Source organism: Camellia sinensis, chromosome 6, assembly GCF_055761805.1.
Source record: "Camellia sinensis isolate YWXY chromosome 6, ASM5576180v1, whole genome shotgun sequence".
In the NCBI taxonomy this organism is placed as follows: Eukaryota; Viridiplantae; Streptophyta; class Magnoliopsida; order Ericales; family Theaceae; genus Camellia; species Camellia sinensis.
This window is the reverse complement of record NC_138966.1, coordinates 156,458,873-156,473,950: the sequence shown is the minus strand read 5'-3', so window position 1 is coordinate 156,473,950 and position 15,078 is coordinate 156,458,873. Positions and strand designations below refer to the sequence as shown.

The following is a 15,078-nucleotide window of genomic DNA, read 5'->3' as shown; positions in this document are numbered from 1 at the left end:
GTAGACTGCACTTACTACTTAATGAGTTTTCACTTACTACTTAAGTAGTAAGTGAAATTTTAATTGAGTAGTAAGTAAAATCTAATGAAGTAGTAAGTAGAAGCTCATTAAGTAATAAGTACAATTTAATTGAGTAGTAGGTGAAGTCTAATGATAAGTGGAGTCTCATTAACTAATTGTAATATCATTTACCATTTGGTTTGATCTAATTAATTTTATTATACTTAGCACAGATGGAAGACAATATTGGGATGATGATGATGAGGATGCTATTGACACTGGTGAGTACAACATTGGCAATCAAAAGAATATCGTTAGTTCCGATGATCTCTTTACCGAAAGAGATATTAAGCGTATGGATCAATTAACTAAAAAAGATGTGTTTGAAATAACATTTGATTTGGTAGAAAATTGAGAAAATTTATACAATATGTATGCAAAGGTGAAAGGTTTTAGTATTCAAAAAGATCTATTGTATAAGGACAAGAGTAATAAGGTTATATCGAGGAGATTGGTTTGCTCAAAAGAAGGACATTAACAATACATACAATTTATTGAGATAATGATTACCATTCACTAACACAATAGTGACTATTCATTATGATTTTACTTACCATATTCATAACAACATAATGGTTTTCCATGAACACATAATTGTTATGATGGCATTGTCACGACCAAAATTGACTATTAAATGAAGTGTAACGAAATAGTAAGTAGAAATTCATTGAGTAGTAAGTGGAGTTTAGTGAAGTAGTAAGTGGAAGCTTATTGAGTAATAAGTGAAGTATAGTGAAGTAGCAAGTGGAAGCTCATTGAGTAGTAAATGAAATCAAAATTGAGTAGTTAGTGAAGTGTAATGAAATAGTAAGTGGAAACTCATTGAGTAGTAAGTGGGGTTTGATTAAATAGTAAGTGAAGTATGATTGAGTAGTAAGTAAAGTTTGTAATAAGCCAATTTGTAGCGAGGTTACACATTTTGTAATTGATGTTACGAAATTTTATGGTAAAATTACACATTTTGTGATAGGGTGCATTTTTACTAAACCAAATATTTTCTAATTTTACTTACCATTCATTGTAACACTACTTATCACTTAATATTTTATCATTTTTACTTTTTTGTATAACCATTCATTCTAAATCTACTTATAATTTAGTTTTAACCTACTTATCACTCATTCTCCTTATAAGTCATTTTCATCTTAATTATCATTCAATAATAAGTGAAATATGATTGAATAGTAAGTAGAGTTACATTGAATACTTCTCATTTATAAATACAATACTTGCCATTTATTTTGATTCTACTTACTATTTATTATATTTCTACTTATAATTCATTAGGGTTTATTATAATATCTTATATTAATCCAATCTAAAAAAAGTAATCAATTAATTGCCACTGTTCTTTTTCTCCCAAAACGTAGGATTATTACATAAATTAACTTATCCTTATTTAGAAAAAAAGTAGAAGCATTATAATTACCACGTGTAGTTACCGTAGTTTTCAATTAATTCTGTTTGATTTTTTATAGGCTAGAACCGATTATAAAGGTTTTGAATGGATGGCCCAGATTGAAAGAGTACATCTAATGGCTAGTAATTAATTTCATGAATGGTACCTCAAAACCAAATTTGCGAACTGTAGCTGTTCCCCAAGAGTTCGGATCCCCTCCTTGAGAATCCTACTGTATCTCCTCCTTGCAATGGCTGAGATTAGCCGTTGCACATCCAACGACCATTAAAAAAAAAATGAAATTGAAATTTTAGTTTCCCGCCCAAAACAAAAAAGAGCTTATACAGAGGTTATACAAATTTGATGTGCACTCCTTCTCACATAGCCTCACACTCACCTCTTCTTCTCCGTCGAACCCACTCTCACCAGCGACCTAATACCAGCGGCAACCCACTCTCGACATCATTGTAGATCTGACAACGGTGACCCACTGTTGACCCGAAACAGATTCTGTCTGCTTGGCAAACCAGAGCCGTCACATTCTTTTCCTCCACCTCACCGAAGTCGTCGCACCGACAGATCCTCTCTACAGCGACCCACTCCCCAAACCGAACCCTTTGCTTTGCCCTCATTCTATCTACCTTCACTTCGCAAACCAAAGGTTAGTCTTTTTCATTCTATCTACCCTCTCTTCATTATTTGAGCTTGATGTCAGTAGATGGAACTACATTTTTTGTGTTTGGAATTTTTTCAAACTGAAATTAGTCTATAAGTTTTTCTCTCTGGAATATTTTTTTGTGTCTAGAATTATTTTTTGTGTCTGGAATTGAAAAAAAATAGAAGCAATTTATAAACTGTAATTAACAAATTGCAATTTATAAACTGAAATTTGTGGTCTTGCATAACTAAATTTAATGATGGCTTCATGGGTTTTTAACAAACTGTAAATCAAGAAAAAGTTATTTATAAAACAAATAGAGCATCAAAATAGAAATGAAATACTACCAGCATACTAAGGACATAGAAGCGTGAAAAACACAGTAAATCATTGCCAAATGAAAACAGAATATAGAAAATGAAAACACAATCAAACAGGCCTTAAACCTTTTGTTTTTTTGTATGTGATATTCAATTTAACATTGGAATAGACAAATAAATACAAATTTCTAATAACTCAAAAAGCAAGCTTACCATAAATTGAATTGGTAGATGTTGCTACAACCAAAATTTGAATGAAAATCACAAAAAGGCAAACCTTACTAAATTTGGGTAACTGGGTTCTTTTTCTTCAAAACAAGTTTTATACAATACCCACAAACCACCATTGACTAAAACAAAAGTGTGAAGGCTTAAGAATTCAACAAAAGAACACATGGTATCTATGTAAAGCTATATAAAACAAACAAGTAGATAAAACAGAGTGTTGGTCATATCCATATTTAATGCTAAGCACACCTTATGACGAGTCCTCCCATTATATATACATACAAATATTTGAATTCAAATGTGACAAATATTGTAATTTATGTAGCTAAGATTTTATTTATATGGGTTTTCAGTTGCATTTTGATATGGATATGGAACTTGAGAATGATTGTGCTTGGAAGCCAAAACAGGGAATGACATTTGATTCTGAACAATGTGCATATGATTTTTATAATACATATGGAGAAAGAATGGGATTTAGCATAAGAATGGATTATTGTAGGAAGAACAAGTTCACTAGCCAACTTATTTGTCGACTTTTGGTTTGCAACAAGGAGGGATTTTGGAAGGTTGACAAGCGAGACCCATTAGCAAAAAACCCTAGAGCTAAAACTAGGATTGGTTGTGAGGCTCAACTTTATGTGAAATTAGATGAGGGTATTAGGAAATTTGTTGTGACTGATTTCAACGAAAAACACAACCACAATCTTGTATCACCTGAGTGTGCCCATATGTTGCCGTCACAAAGAAAGAAATCGGCTACCCAAGCAATTGAGTTAGATTTGGCGGCATCTGGTCTTCATTTAGGCCAATCTTTCGAACTCATGGGTAGGGAAGCTGGTGGGAGGCAATGTCTTGGGTTTACGAAATTAGATCAAAAAAATTATTTGAGAACAAAAAGACAACAAAGTTTAACATATGGGAAAGTAGGCAATGTGTTACAATACTTTAAAGAAAAATCTTTGCAGAATCCTTTTTTTTTTTTTATTCTTTTCAGTTGGATAATGAGGAGCAAACAACGAATATGTTTTGGGCTGATGCACAAATGATCATGGATTATGTCCAATTTGGTGATGTTGTCACATTTGATACGATTTACAAGTTAAACAAAGAACATAGACCCATTGCATCTTTTATGGGATTCAACCAACATAGGGAAACAGTTATATTTGGTGCAGCCTTGTTGTATGATGAGACCGCCAATTCGTTTGCATGGTTGTTTCAAAATTTTCTAGAGGCTATGTCAAGAAAGGCACCCAAAACTTTGTTCACGGATCAAGATGCTGCAATGGCTAAAGCCATGCCCATTGTTATGCCTGACACGAGTCACCGATTATGTACTTGGCATTTGATGCAAAATGCATTAAAACATGTCAATTGTTTGTTCCAAGATAAGGGGGTAAAAGGTGTATTAAATAAATTCCTGTTTGACATTGAAGATGAAAATCAATGGAAGTTAGAGTGGGCTGAAATGCTTGATAAATATGATGCGCATGATAACAATTGGTGGAAATTGACTTTTGTGGTGAAAGAAAAATGGGGCTGGCCATATGTTACATCAATTGCATAGAAATGCTTGATAAATAAATTCCATTCTCATTGGTTCTTACAATATATATGACAGCGGTTCTTCCATAATTGCACAGTCTCGGTTGTAATCTTATGTTGCTATTATTAGAAGAAGAAACTATTTTTAAATCTGCATACATGAGAAGTTACTTCTTCATCTATCTATGTGGATGGTCCTAAATTATAAAATTTTTATAACAACACAATTTTCAGAGGAGAGGGACAGAGAATCATGTCAAGATTAGATTCCATCACAGCAGCAACAAACATAACCAACATCAGACTTAGACAACAGCACAAAAACACCCGATTCCATCACAGCAGCACCAAGCATAACTAACATCAGACTTAGACAGTAGCACAAAACAAAACCAGCATCAGACTCAGACAGTAGCACAAAACATAACCATAACTAACCATCACCCTCAGTCAAGATGCAAGCTCAACAAACAATAGCACAACATAACTAATCATAGCATAACTAAGCAACCAAGAGGCAGACACACCCAAAGTCATCGCAACAACACAAAATAGAACCAAAACATTGCATTGTTGGTCTGCTGACCACCATAACTAACTATCAGTTCTGCAGCATAGCATACCAGCTGAGTATATCATATCAGCAGACCAACAAAGAATAGCAATTAATAGACAGAACAATGATAGGCATACCAACAATTAATAGGCAGACCAACAAAGTATCACCCTCAGATCAACAAAAAAAAGAGACAGAGCAATAAATAAGACGGAACAGCTAAGAACAGATCAACAATGTATCCCAGGACAGAAACAAGCTCTGCAGACTCAGAAGAGCAGCACAGAAGTAAAAGAAACAAAATAAACAGTGTACGCGTACAAAATAATTCTTCTCGTATGATCCTGTTGATCAAGTTTGCGCTCCTCCAAATGTCGTTGCTTTACTTCCTAAAAACACAAATATGAGCTAGCCAGCGGGTGTGTGCCAGAAACTCCTCCGATGCCTAAGTCAGCAAATAGACAATAGACAATAAGCTCTGTGTATTCTAGACTAAGAATTGGGATGCCTATACATAGGTCCTGCTATGAGCTTTTATAGACTCTGCCTGGCACAATCCTAGTAGAATTCCAACTCTCCTTATAGAAGTCCTCCTAGGAATCACACACCCTACTCACTACCAACCAAGTGAGATGGTTTGTACAATCCTAGTAGGACTCTACTCTCCTTAGTAAAGTCCTCCTAGGAGTCTCATGCCCAAGGATGATGTTTATCCTTAAAACACCCTCATCACTGCAAGCCAAGTGAGATGGCCACTCCCTCATGCTCGGTTATACATTCCTGACCGAGCTGCCTTATCTTGGTCCCCTGCCATTCGGACCATGTGATCGAAAGCTGATCTATCGAAACCACCCTGCCGAGCTATACATAGCTCGGCCCTCGTCATTGGTGTTACCTCGGTTTGCTATAGAACTTCCTTTAAACAGCTAGGTCCAAGCCTTAGTGTCACAGCTGACCAGCCTGGCCCAAGACCGAGTTATCAGCCCCTATTTCGGCCCATAGCCTAGCTCTTAGTGTGGCCTAATATTCAGGAATAATGCTTCCTAGCTCGGCCCAATTTGGCTATACAAATTACCCTCTCAATTGCCCCATAATTCCATCTACGAAGCATGATTGAGAGTACTTTTCTCTAGCCGAGCTGAAAATGCTCAACTCTGCCGAACTAGAGAAGTTGTTTGGTCTCACAACTCGTTCAGTCCCAACAAGTCTTGTCAGTTGCTCAGCACGTCATTCCACTAATCTGGTATGCCTGATACGACATTACCTCTAGGACAGGTGGTGTGCCCCCATTAGCCCCGCTTTCATGTTACAACCGTTATGCCAAAAATTTGAATAGCCCTGCTTTTTTGCCTTCAACGTATATATCCTTCGAGTTTACAATCGTACGGCGAGTTGTTCTTTTTGTATCTCGCTGGGCAGACTAACACGATTTACACTAACCCTGCCAACCTACTTTGGCCGAGATAACCATCTCAGTCTAGGAATACAAAAATTTGTTGGTCAAACCTGCCAACCTCCTTGAGCTGTGATCCTTATCTCGGTTAAAGAATGAAAAAAGTGTTGGTCAAACTTGCCAACCTTCTTGAGCCTAGGTCCTTATCTCGGTTGAAGAATGAAAAGTGTTGGTCAAACCTGTCAACCTTCCTGAGCGTAGATCCTTATCTCGACTAGAGGAAGAAAACGTATTAGTCAAACCTGCTAACCTTCTTCAGCCTTGATCCTTATCTTGGTTGAAGAACAGGATATGTTTGGCCCAACCTGCCAAATTTTCGTCAGCCTAGATCCTTATCTCGGCTGATGGACTAAATGTTGGTCAAAGCTACTAACCTTCTTCAGTCTTGATCCTTATCTTGGCTGAAGAACAGGATATGTTTGGCCCAACCTGCCAAACTTCCGTCAGCCTAAATCCTTATCTCGGCTGATGGACTAGATGTTGGTCAAACCTGCTAACCTTCTTCAGTCTTGATCCTTATCTTGGCTAAAGAACATGATATGTTTGGCTCAACCTGCCAAACTTTCGTCAACCTAGATCCTTATCTCGACTGATGGACTAGATGTTGGTCAAACCTGCCAACCTTCTGAAGTCTAGATCCTTATCTTGGCTAAAGAATGAAAAAAATGTTGGTCAAGCTTGCCAACCGTTTTTATTGCCCCCCCAGTCGGGCAAAGACTTGTTAGAAAGAGTTGGTCAAACCTGCCAACGCACTTTGCCCCCAGTTGGGCAAAGATTTTTTACTTAGTTGGTCCTTTTTGTCAACCGTGCTAACTTTTGTCGAAGGTGTTCTGTCCGACATCACTGTTTGTATCGAACTCTTCCTTGGTGCGCATCCCATCTTCCTCTATCAAGATGTGTTGGTGCACTCTCTCCATCAGGGCTTCCATAGTAAAAGGCGGCGTCATTGTCATTGAATCCCTCAACCTATGACCCACTGGCAGACCCCACTTGTACTATGCAATAGCTAGGTTTGCGAGGCAATTTCTAATCTGATTAAAAGTCTTCCAATATCGATTGTTGTAAGATTTTAGTGTTTTTTTCTCGCCCATGTCGATGGAGAACAGCTGGTTTATCTCCACCGGTGTCTTGGTGTTTATTTTAAACCTGGTAACAAACGCTTTCGCTAGTTGTACCCATGAAGCTATGCTACTTTCTGGCAACCTTTCAAACCATGTTAAACCCAGGTTGACAAGGCTAGAAGGAAACATGATACACATTAGAGCCTCGTTTCACCAATATATAGCCATAACCTGATGAAAGTGGCTCAAGTGCATGTAAGGGTTTGACTTCCCCTCATAAGTACTGAATTTGGGCTGGTGGAAGCCTGAGGGTAATTGTGCATCCTCTATTTTCGAAATGAATGGCGAGCTTTGTAATCTTGCTAACACTTTGTCTGTTGGTTCGTAGGCAAAGCGTGGTACTGGTATTCCAACCTCGACACTCCTATGTGTCCTAGGAGCCAACTGTTGTAGTGTAGAAACTCTGTGAGGGTCGCGAGCCTGAGTGTCTTCTCTCCTTTAAGCCCTTTTCTCTAGCATCGTTCGCAAGTCTGCCGACCTAGGTAACTCTGTGTGCCTAGATGTCGTTTAGTGCGAATGCGAGGGCCGATAACTACTTTCCTTCGTATAAGACCTTTCAGTCCTCGTTCTCTCAGACCTTGAGTCACGAGTCTTGGAAGTCCTTGATTATGTATTGCCTGTCTGGAGGCTTCTACTTTCAGTTTGTGACGGTGTGACTTGCCTGTCACCATCTTCTGAGTGGTAAGAGCACGTGCTACCTTTGTGCCCCTCTTTTGTTGCCACCCCTTCACCTTTTATCTGGCACTTCATAGTCTCCATGTCAGTCGACATTCTTCTTATTACTTCGTCTTGCTCCCTTACGCGATTTTCTAGAACCTGAGGATCCATCCTTCACCTCTGTCTATCAGGGCTTTGAGAACGGTGTAGACTTGAGCCCTGTCTTTCTCGTGCCTCTCTTCGTGGATTCCGTCGCTGGGGATCTAATTCCGCCATGGATGGTTCATAAGGCAAGCCTTCGTGCCTTGCGCTCCCTCCCGGGGTCTGCCCATCAATAGCAGAATGTGGTAAGTCTTCATCGTGCACCATTGATTTCTATTAGAGAGGAGAACTTGAGTCATAAGGTTTTGTTCTGCAGTTTTTCCACAGACGGCGCCAATTGTACGAGCACGAAATAATTCTTCTCGTATGATCCTATTGATCAAGTTTGCGCTCTTCCAAATGTCGTTGCTTTACTTCCTGAAAACACAAACATGAGCTAGCCGGCAGATGTGTGCCAGAAACCCCTCCGATGCCTAAGTCAGCAAATAAACAATAGACAATAAGCTCTATGTATTCTAGAGTAAGAATTGGGATACCTGTACATAGATCCTACTATGAGCTTTTATAGACTCTGCCTGGCACAATCCTAGTAGGATTCAAACTCTTCTTATAGGAGTCCTCCTAGGAATCACACACCCTACTCACTACCAACCAAGTGAGATGGTTTGCACAATCCTAGTAGGACTCTACTCTCCTTAGCAGAGTCCTCCTAGGAGTCTCATGCCCAAGGATGCTGTTTATCCTTAAAACACCCTCATCACTGCAAGCCAAGTAAGATGGCCATTCCCTCATGCTCGGTTATACATTCCTGACCGAGCTGCCTTATCTCGACCCCCTGCCATTCGGACCGTGTGATCGGAAGCCGATCTATCGAATCCACCCTGCCGAGCAATACATAGCTCGGCCCTCGTCATTGGTGTTACCTCGATTTGCTATACAACTTCCTTTAAACAGCTAGGTCCAAGCCTTAGTGTCACAGCTGACCAACCTGGCCCAAGACCGAGCTATCAGCCCCTATTTTGGCCCATAGCTCGGCTCTTAGTGCGGCCCAATATTCAGGAATAATGCTTCCTAGCTCGGCCCAATTTGGCTATACAAATTACCCTCTCAGATAGGTAATCACAATGTTATATACCATACAGATCAGCAATAGCATCAATGCCGCAGTCCATTTTGTATACTAGATAATCATAAAACAAAGAGATAAAGAAATCAGATGGAACAGACCAGACAGAATCAACTGAAATCACTACCATTTCTGGTGCAAAACAAATAAAACTCAACCAGATAAACTCCCAAAACAGATTCACATTATCAAGTTGTGTTATGCTTGTGTTTGAAGCAGGATCAACATTCATGAGAAAATAAATGATTTGTAAAGTCTCATAGACAATTTTTTCAGTCATTTTCTTTTCACAAGCAAACAAACATATGAACATAGCATTTGAATATCATATTCCTAGAGGAGAGGGGCTGAGAATCATGTCAATGTCCATGTTGCCCACATGTCAAATATTTATCTCTTTTGTTTCATCTTCTTTTAGAAGTTTAGAAACCAAATGACAAGTAATTTGAGATGGACGGTAAAATCAGAAAATAAAACACAACAAACTAATCTGAGATGGGAACTAATTCAGAAGGTCATAGCTCTACAAATATCAAGTCAATAACACCCAAATCAAAGCCATAATTTTTGCTAGTTCGAATCCCTAATCAAAGCCCTAATTTTAAAATTCCAAATCTATTTTGTCCATCACAACCCTAACCTTTTAATTCAATGTTTGAGAACCCATCTTCTCCTCAACAAATTTCTTCGCTAATGCATATGGTGGTCACGGTCGCGGTGGAGCTATGGTTCGTGAAGCAAAGAAAATGAGGGCTGGAGCGGTCGGTTGGGTTTAGGGTTCATCGTCGTCGGGAGTGGGTCGTCGTCGGGAGTGGGTCGCCGTCGCCGGTGAGGCTGGCTTCGATGTTAAAGAAAGGGTGAGTGTGAGGCTGAGTGAGAGTGATTCAAATGTATAACCTATGTGTATGTATAGCAACGGGTGGGAAAATTTCAGTAAAAAACTTTCATATTTTTTTTATTTTATTTATAGCTGTTGGATATGCAATGGCTGATCTCAGCCATTGCAAGGAGGAGATGAAGTAGGATTCTCAATGAGGGGATCCGAACTCGTTTCCCAAAGGGTAAATACCACTGCAAAATGAAAACAATTGAAAAGTAGGACTTTGTGGATTAAAATTAGAGTTTTGCTATATTTTTCCATTTCAAAGGGTAAATACCTCAGCAAAATGAAAACAATAAAAAGGACTTTGTGGATTAAAATTAGAGTTTTGTTATATTTTTCCATTTCATCACCCTTAATTCTACCTCTAATGACATGGCAAGAAAGCAAAATTTTAAATAATTAAATATGTAACAAATCAAAAGTTGAACATACATGAGGTGAAATTGTGGAAGTTTATTAAGGGTCTCAGATATTTTCCAAACTAAATATATAATATTACAAGAAGGGAAATCCTATGGGAGTGCATACTATATGCACCTTATCACAAAAATATGTAATTTTATTACAAAATTTCATAGCAATCATAAAATACGTAAACTCATTACAAATTGGCATAATAAAATGTCTAAACTTTTGTGTTTAATGTTACAAAAATTTGTGACTTAATTATGATACTTTTTATTATGCTAATTTGTACTGAAATTATGCATTTGTAATTAATATTATAAATTTTGTAATAAAATTAGACATTTTATAATAGGATACATACATAACTTTTCCCGACAAGAAAAACAAACAACTAGACTCTAAAAATGACAGGCCCATGGCCCATCTGAGGCTCGTATTAGGGATGGCAATCTGAAACCGACCCGATGGGGACCAGACCCCCCGATCCCGAATATAACGGTTATTCCCCGAAAAATACCCCCGACTGGTCGGGGATGGTGATAAAAAAAAAATCCCCGATGATATTCGGGCCGGGGACGGGGATACATATTTCAGTCTCGGCCCGCCCCGCCCCCGGCCCCGAGCCCCACCTCGTTTGTTCCCCCGAATGATATATATATGTATTATATATCCCTGATGAGTCATCCCTATCTTTTATTCATTTAGATATATATACTTTTTTTATTCTCATCTCCATCCACTCTCTCTCTCATTCATTGATGTAGATCTACTCTCTCTTTCTCTCTCCATTCCTCACATCTCTCTTCCTCTCCACCGTCTCTGGTCCCTCTCCCTTCTTCACTATCTCTCACGGCCACCTCCTCCTCTACCAATACTCCCACCACTCCCCTCCTCCATCCTCCTCCTCCTCCTCCTCCACGGATCACATCGCTATCGTCTCTCTCTCCCTCACTCACGAGATCCTCCTCCTCCACAGATCATATCGTCATCTTCTCTCTCTCCCTCACTCACGGGATCCTCCTTCTCCACGGTGGAGGATCTGAAGCTTTTTTTCACTTAGATCGTGGTTCGATCATTTCTTCTTCATCATCTTTCATCCGTACACAGGACCAGGATCGTGGTTGGTTCGACCTAGACATACCGTGGTTCGATCTGAAGCTACCGATCTCTTTCTCTCGTTGATGAACAAATTTTTTTGAAGCTGAAGCTGCAGAAGCCCTCTCTCTCTCTCTCTTGTTGATGAATAATTTTTTTTTTAAAGTTATATATATACATCTGTTGTTGTGTTGGGTTGTTGTTTGTTCATCTGTTGTTTTTGGTTCATCATTTTTTTTTTGGTTCATCTGTTGTAATGTTGTGGTTGTTGACTTGTTGGGGTGGTTGTTGTTTGTTGTGGACGCTGTTTTTGTACGGGGATTTTTCGGGGTCGGGGATCCCCGATCCCCGTTAAGGGGCGGGGGTGGGGAGGGTGATTGGTTCCACGCCAGGGATCGGGGACGGGGACGGGGACGGGGACTTTTGCGCCTTCGGGGATTGGGGACGGGGAGGGTGATCCCCGGCCTCGGCCCCGCCCCGCCCTGTTGCCATTCCTAGCTCGTATGGGTCACTTGGGCTTAAAATCATAAACAGGACAACTTAAAATAAGGGATTAATTTCGACTCAAATATCAAACAAATTCTTATAGTTGGACAGGGTTAGTTGCTAAAGTTACCTGCACAATAAAGATATACAATATAAAAAATAAAAATAGTTAATATGTTAAAATATTACATTTTATATATTAATTAATTATTTTTTTCTCTAATAATCAGTTACTTAATTATAAAAAAATTCACAAATTATCCCAAACAATTTTTTTTCTATCTCGTAAAATAATCAAAAAGTTAAAAAGCCGACTAAAATAGTCAAATTCTCAAAACAGCCAAAGTACCAATCACCTTATTTGGGTTTCAGAAAATCGAACTCACTTTTTAAAAAATTGAGTTATTTATTTTTCGTTTTTTTAGTCAAAAATTTTAATATTTTAAGATTTTTTATTTTATTTTTTTAGATGTACGTAACCTAGATACACTTAAAAATTATAATATTTATAAAAAAAATCTTTAAAAAATTCATCAAATACATAATAATAATAATAATAATAATAATAATAATAATAATAATAATTCAGTATATTTGTGTATTCTTATGTATTTATTGAATTTTTAAAATATTTTTTTATAAATATTTTACTGTTTAAGTGCATCTAAGTTATGTATATCTAGAAAGTGAAAAATTAATTAAAATATTTTTAAAATTCACTATAAAAAAAACATGAAATAAAAAAAATTCAATTTTCAAAAAATCAATTAAAATAAAACAAAACAAGGTGATTAAGTGTTGGATCAATTTCATAGGGAATAATGGTTAATTAGAATGTGATGAAATAGAATAAAATGTCATTCTTAGGCTCCTATGGAATCCATTGCAATGGTAAATGTAAATGAAATATCCATTTGCAATGTATTTGTAATGTGAGATGGCCCCACTAATTTACGAACTTGGTTAAAAGTTCATTTTTGGCCTTTTAGCCTGTTCTGAGTCATATCTTAACCTACTTCCTAGGGGTGTTTACGGGTCGAGTTGGCTCGGATTTGTGATGGACTCGTCATCTGAATCGCCTTTATCAGGTTAGAGATTTCTTCATCCACTTTCGACTGAACTGTTGTTTGAAACCACACACTTCGAAACTGATTTTGGCAATCAGATTTCAGTTGGGCAAACAAGTTGGATAGATCTGCTGACCTTACCATTTTCTCTTTCAAACTCTAATCTATACATACATATGCATAGATATTCCAATTTGAAAGAGAGTGAAGAAACAGAAAAATAAAAAAAAAATTAAAGTGATATTTGTAACAGCCTTGCACGAGCGTTCACACAGACACACACACAGATATATATATATATATATATATATATATTCATCTATAGGTTTAGATTATTGATTTCTGACCAAAGTTGCTTCTTCAATGTCCTCTGCTTTTAAAATCACCGTTATAAGAACTCTTTGGTTTGTATGAGAAGGTGAGTGTGAGAGGGAGATGAGGGGTTTCGAGAGTGAAGGAGTTGAAGATTAAAAATTTATAAAATTAGAGAGTTTGAAGGAGAAAAAAACAAGAGAGAGAGAGAGAGACTATAGAGAAGTAGAATAAGAGAGACAAATTGTGAAGAGAAGGCTATGAATGAGCTCCAAGATTCTCTAGAGTAATACCCCTGCAGTCATCTCCTACCGTGAAAGACAAGCAGCTGACACGTGGCCCACTCACCAAACCAAGGACTGAGATTTAAACTCACCAAAATGACGTCGTTTTGGTGAGTAAATTGAAAAAAAAAAAATTCAAAATTCAAAATTTCACTTTTCACTTTGTTTCTGGGAAAGAGTTAGAGAGAGAGAGAGAGAGAGAGAGAGAGAGAGAGAAAAGGGATGAGAGAGGAGAGAAGAGGCGAAGCCATCTCACCCCACCCTTTCCCATCTCGACGCTCTACTGCCACTGTTGCCACTCCGCTGCCAACACCTTTCCCGCCATACTCCAACAATTTCACTTTTCTTTTCTTTGCTTTTCTCTGATCTGTGCTTGTGCTCATACATACATAAATATATATATATATATATATATGAGAGGGTAATTTATACATAAATTGGGCCGAGCTGGGTAAATGGGCCGTTCTTTGGGCCACAGTAAGAAGGGCTGGATGAAAGGGGCTTGTAGTTAGCCCGGTCCCAGTGAGCCCTATTGATATCCCGGTCCTAGAGAGCCCTCTTGTTATCCCGGTCCGAAAGAGTCTTGAAGTTAGTCCGGTCTAAGGAAGCTTTGCAATCAGCACTGGTCACCATACTCAAAGTTAGCCCGGTCATAGCGTAGTATGGTTAGCTCGGTCAGGACCTTGCTATTTGCTAAGCTCGGTCTAAGCGTACCACAGTTTGTACAAAAGGAACTGAGGTAAGGGCAGTGAAAGGAAGAACCAAACTAGATATAGTTCGGTCTACTCTGCTGCTCAGCATAGCCAGGCTTACCTCGGTCATATTGGAATCCGACCATGGTAAAACCATCTCACTTGGTTTAAGCAGTGAGGCGGTGTTGAAAGATAAGCATTATCTTTCAAGAGTATGACTCCTAGGAGGACTCTACATGGAGGAGTAAAAGTCCTACTAGGATTGTGCCACGCGGAACCTAAAAAAGCTCACAACATCACCTATGGAGAGGTAACACAACTTTGATTCTCGAATACACAGAGTTTTTGCCTATTTGTCTATTTTGCTGACTTAGGCATCGGAGAGGTATCCGGCACACACCTGCCGACTAGCTCACGTTTGTGTTTTCAGGGAATAAAGCGACGACGTTTAGAGGAGCGCGGACTTGATCAACAGGATTATACGAGAAGATTATTTCTTGCTCGTACAATATATATATATATATATATCCTATTTAGGAGCTGGGTTTGTGAATATTTCCTTTTATTTTTTTGTATTTGTTTTTGATTTCTTTGGATTTTTCGAGTTGGGTTTCTGTGGATTT

The 15,078-nt window shown here is 38.3% G+C and overlaps 1 protein-coding gene across 1 annotated transcript; it reads left to right on the top strand.

The window, feature by feature from the left end:
• The first annotated feature begins 233 nt into the window (after positions 1-233).
• On the top strand, positions 234-4,235 carry LOC114312084 (protein FAR1-RELATED SEQUENCE 5-like). Its single transcript, XM_028258258.2, has 3 exons — positions 234-281; positions 3,019-3,591; positions 3,663-4,235. Exons 1-3 carry the CDS (start codon positions 234-236, stop codon positions 4,233-4,235), a joined length of 1,194 nt encoding a protein of 397 aa, XP_028114059.2.
• The last annotated feature ends 10,843 nt before the right edge of the window (positions 4,236-15,078 follow it).

Bases quoted from the DNA above. Each gene is read 5' to 3' on its own strand.
- LOC114312084 (XM_028258258.2), top strand. From the start codon at position 234: ATGGAAGACAATATTGGGATGATGATGATGAGGATGCTATTGACACTG. The intron at 282-3,018 runs GTGAGTACAACA...ATGGGTTTTCAG, and splicing joins TGAGGATGCTATTGACACTG to TTGCATTTTGATATGGATAT. The intron at 3,592-3,662 runs GTAGGCAATGTG...TATTCTTTTCAG, and splicing joins AAAGTTTAACATATGGGAAA to TTGGATAATGAGGAGCAAAC.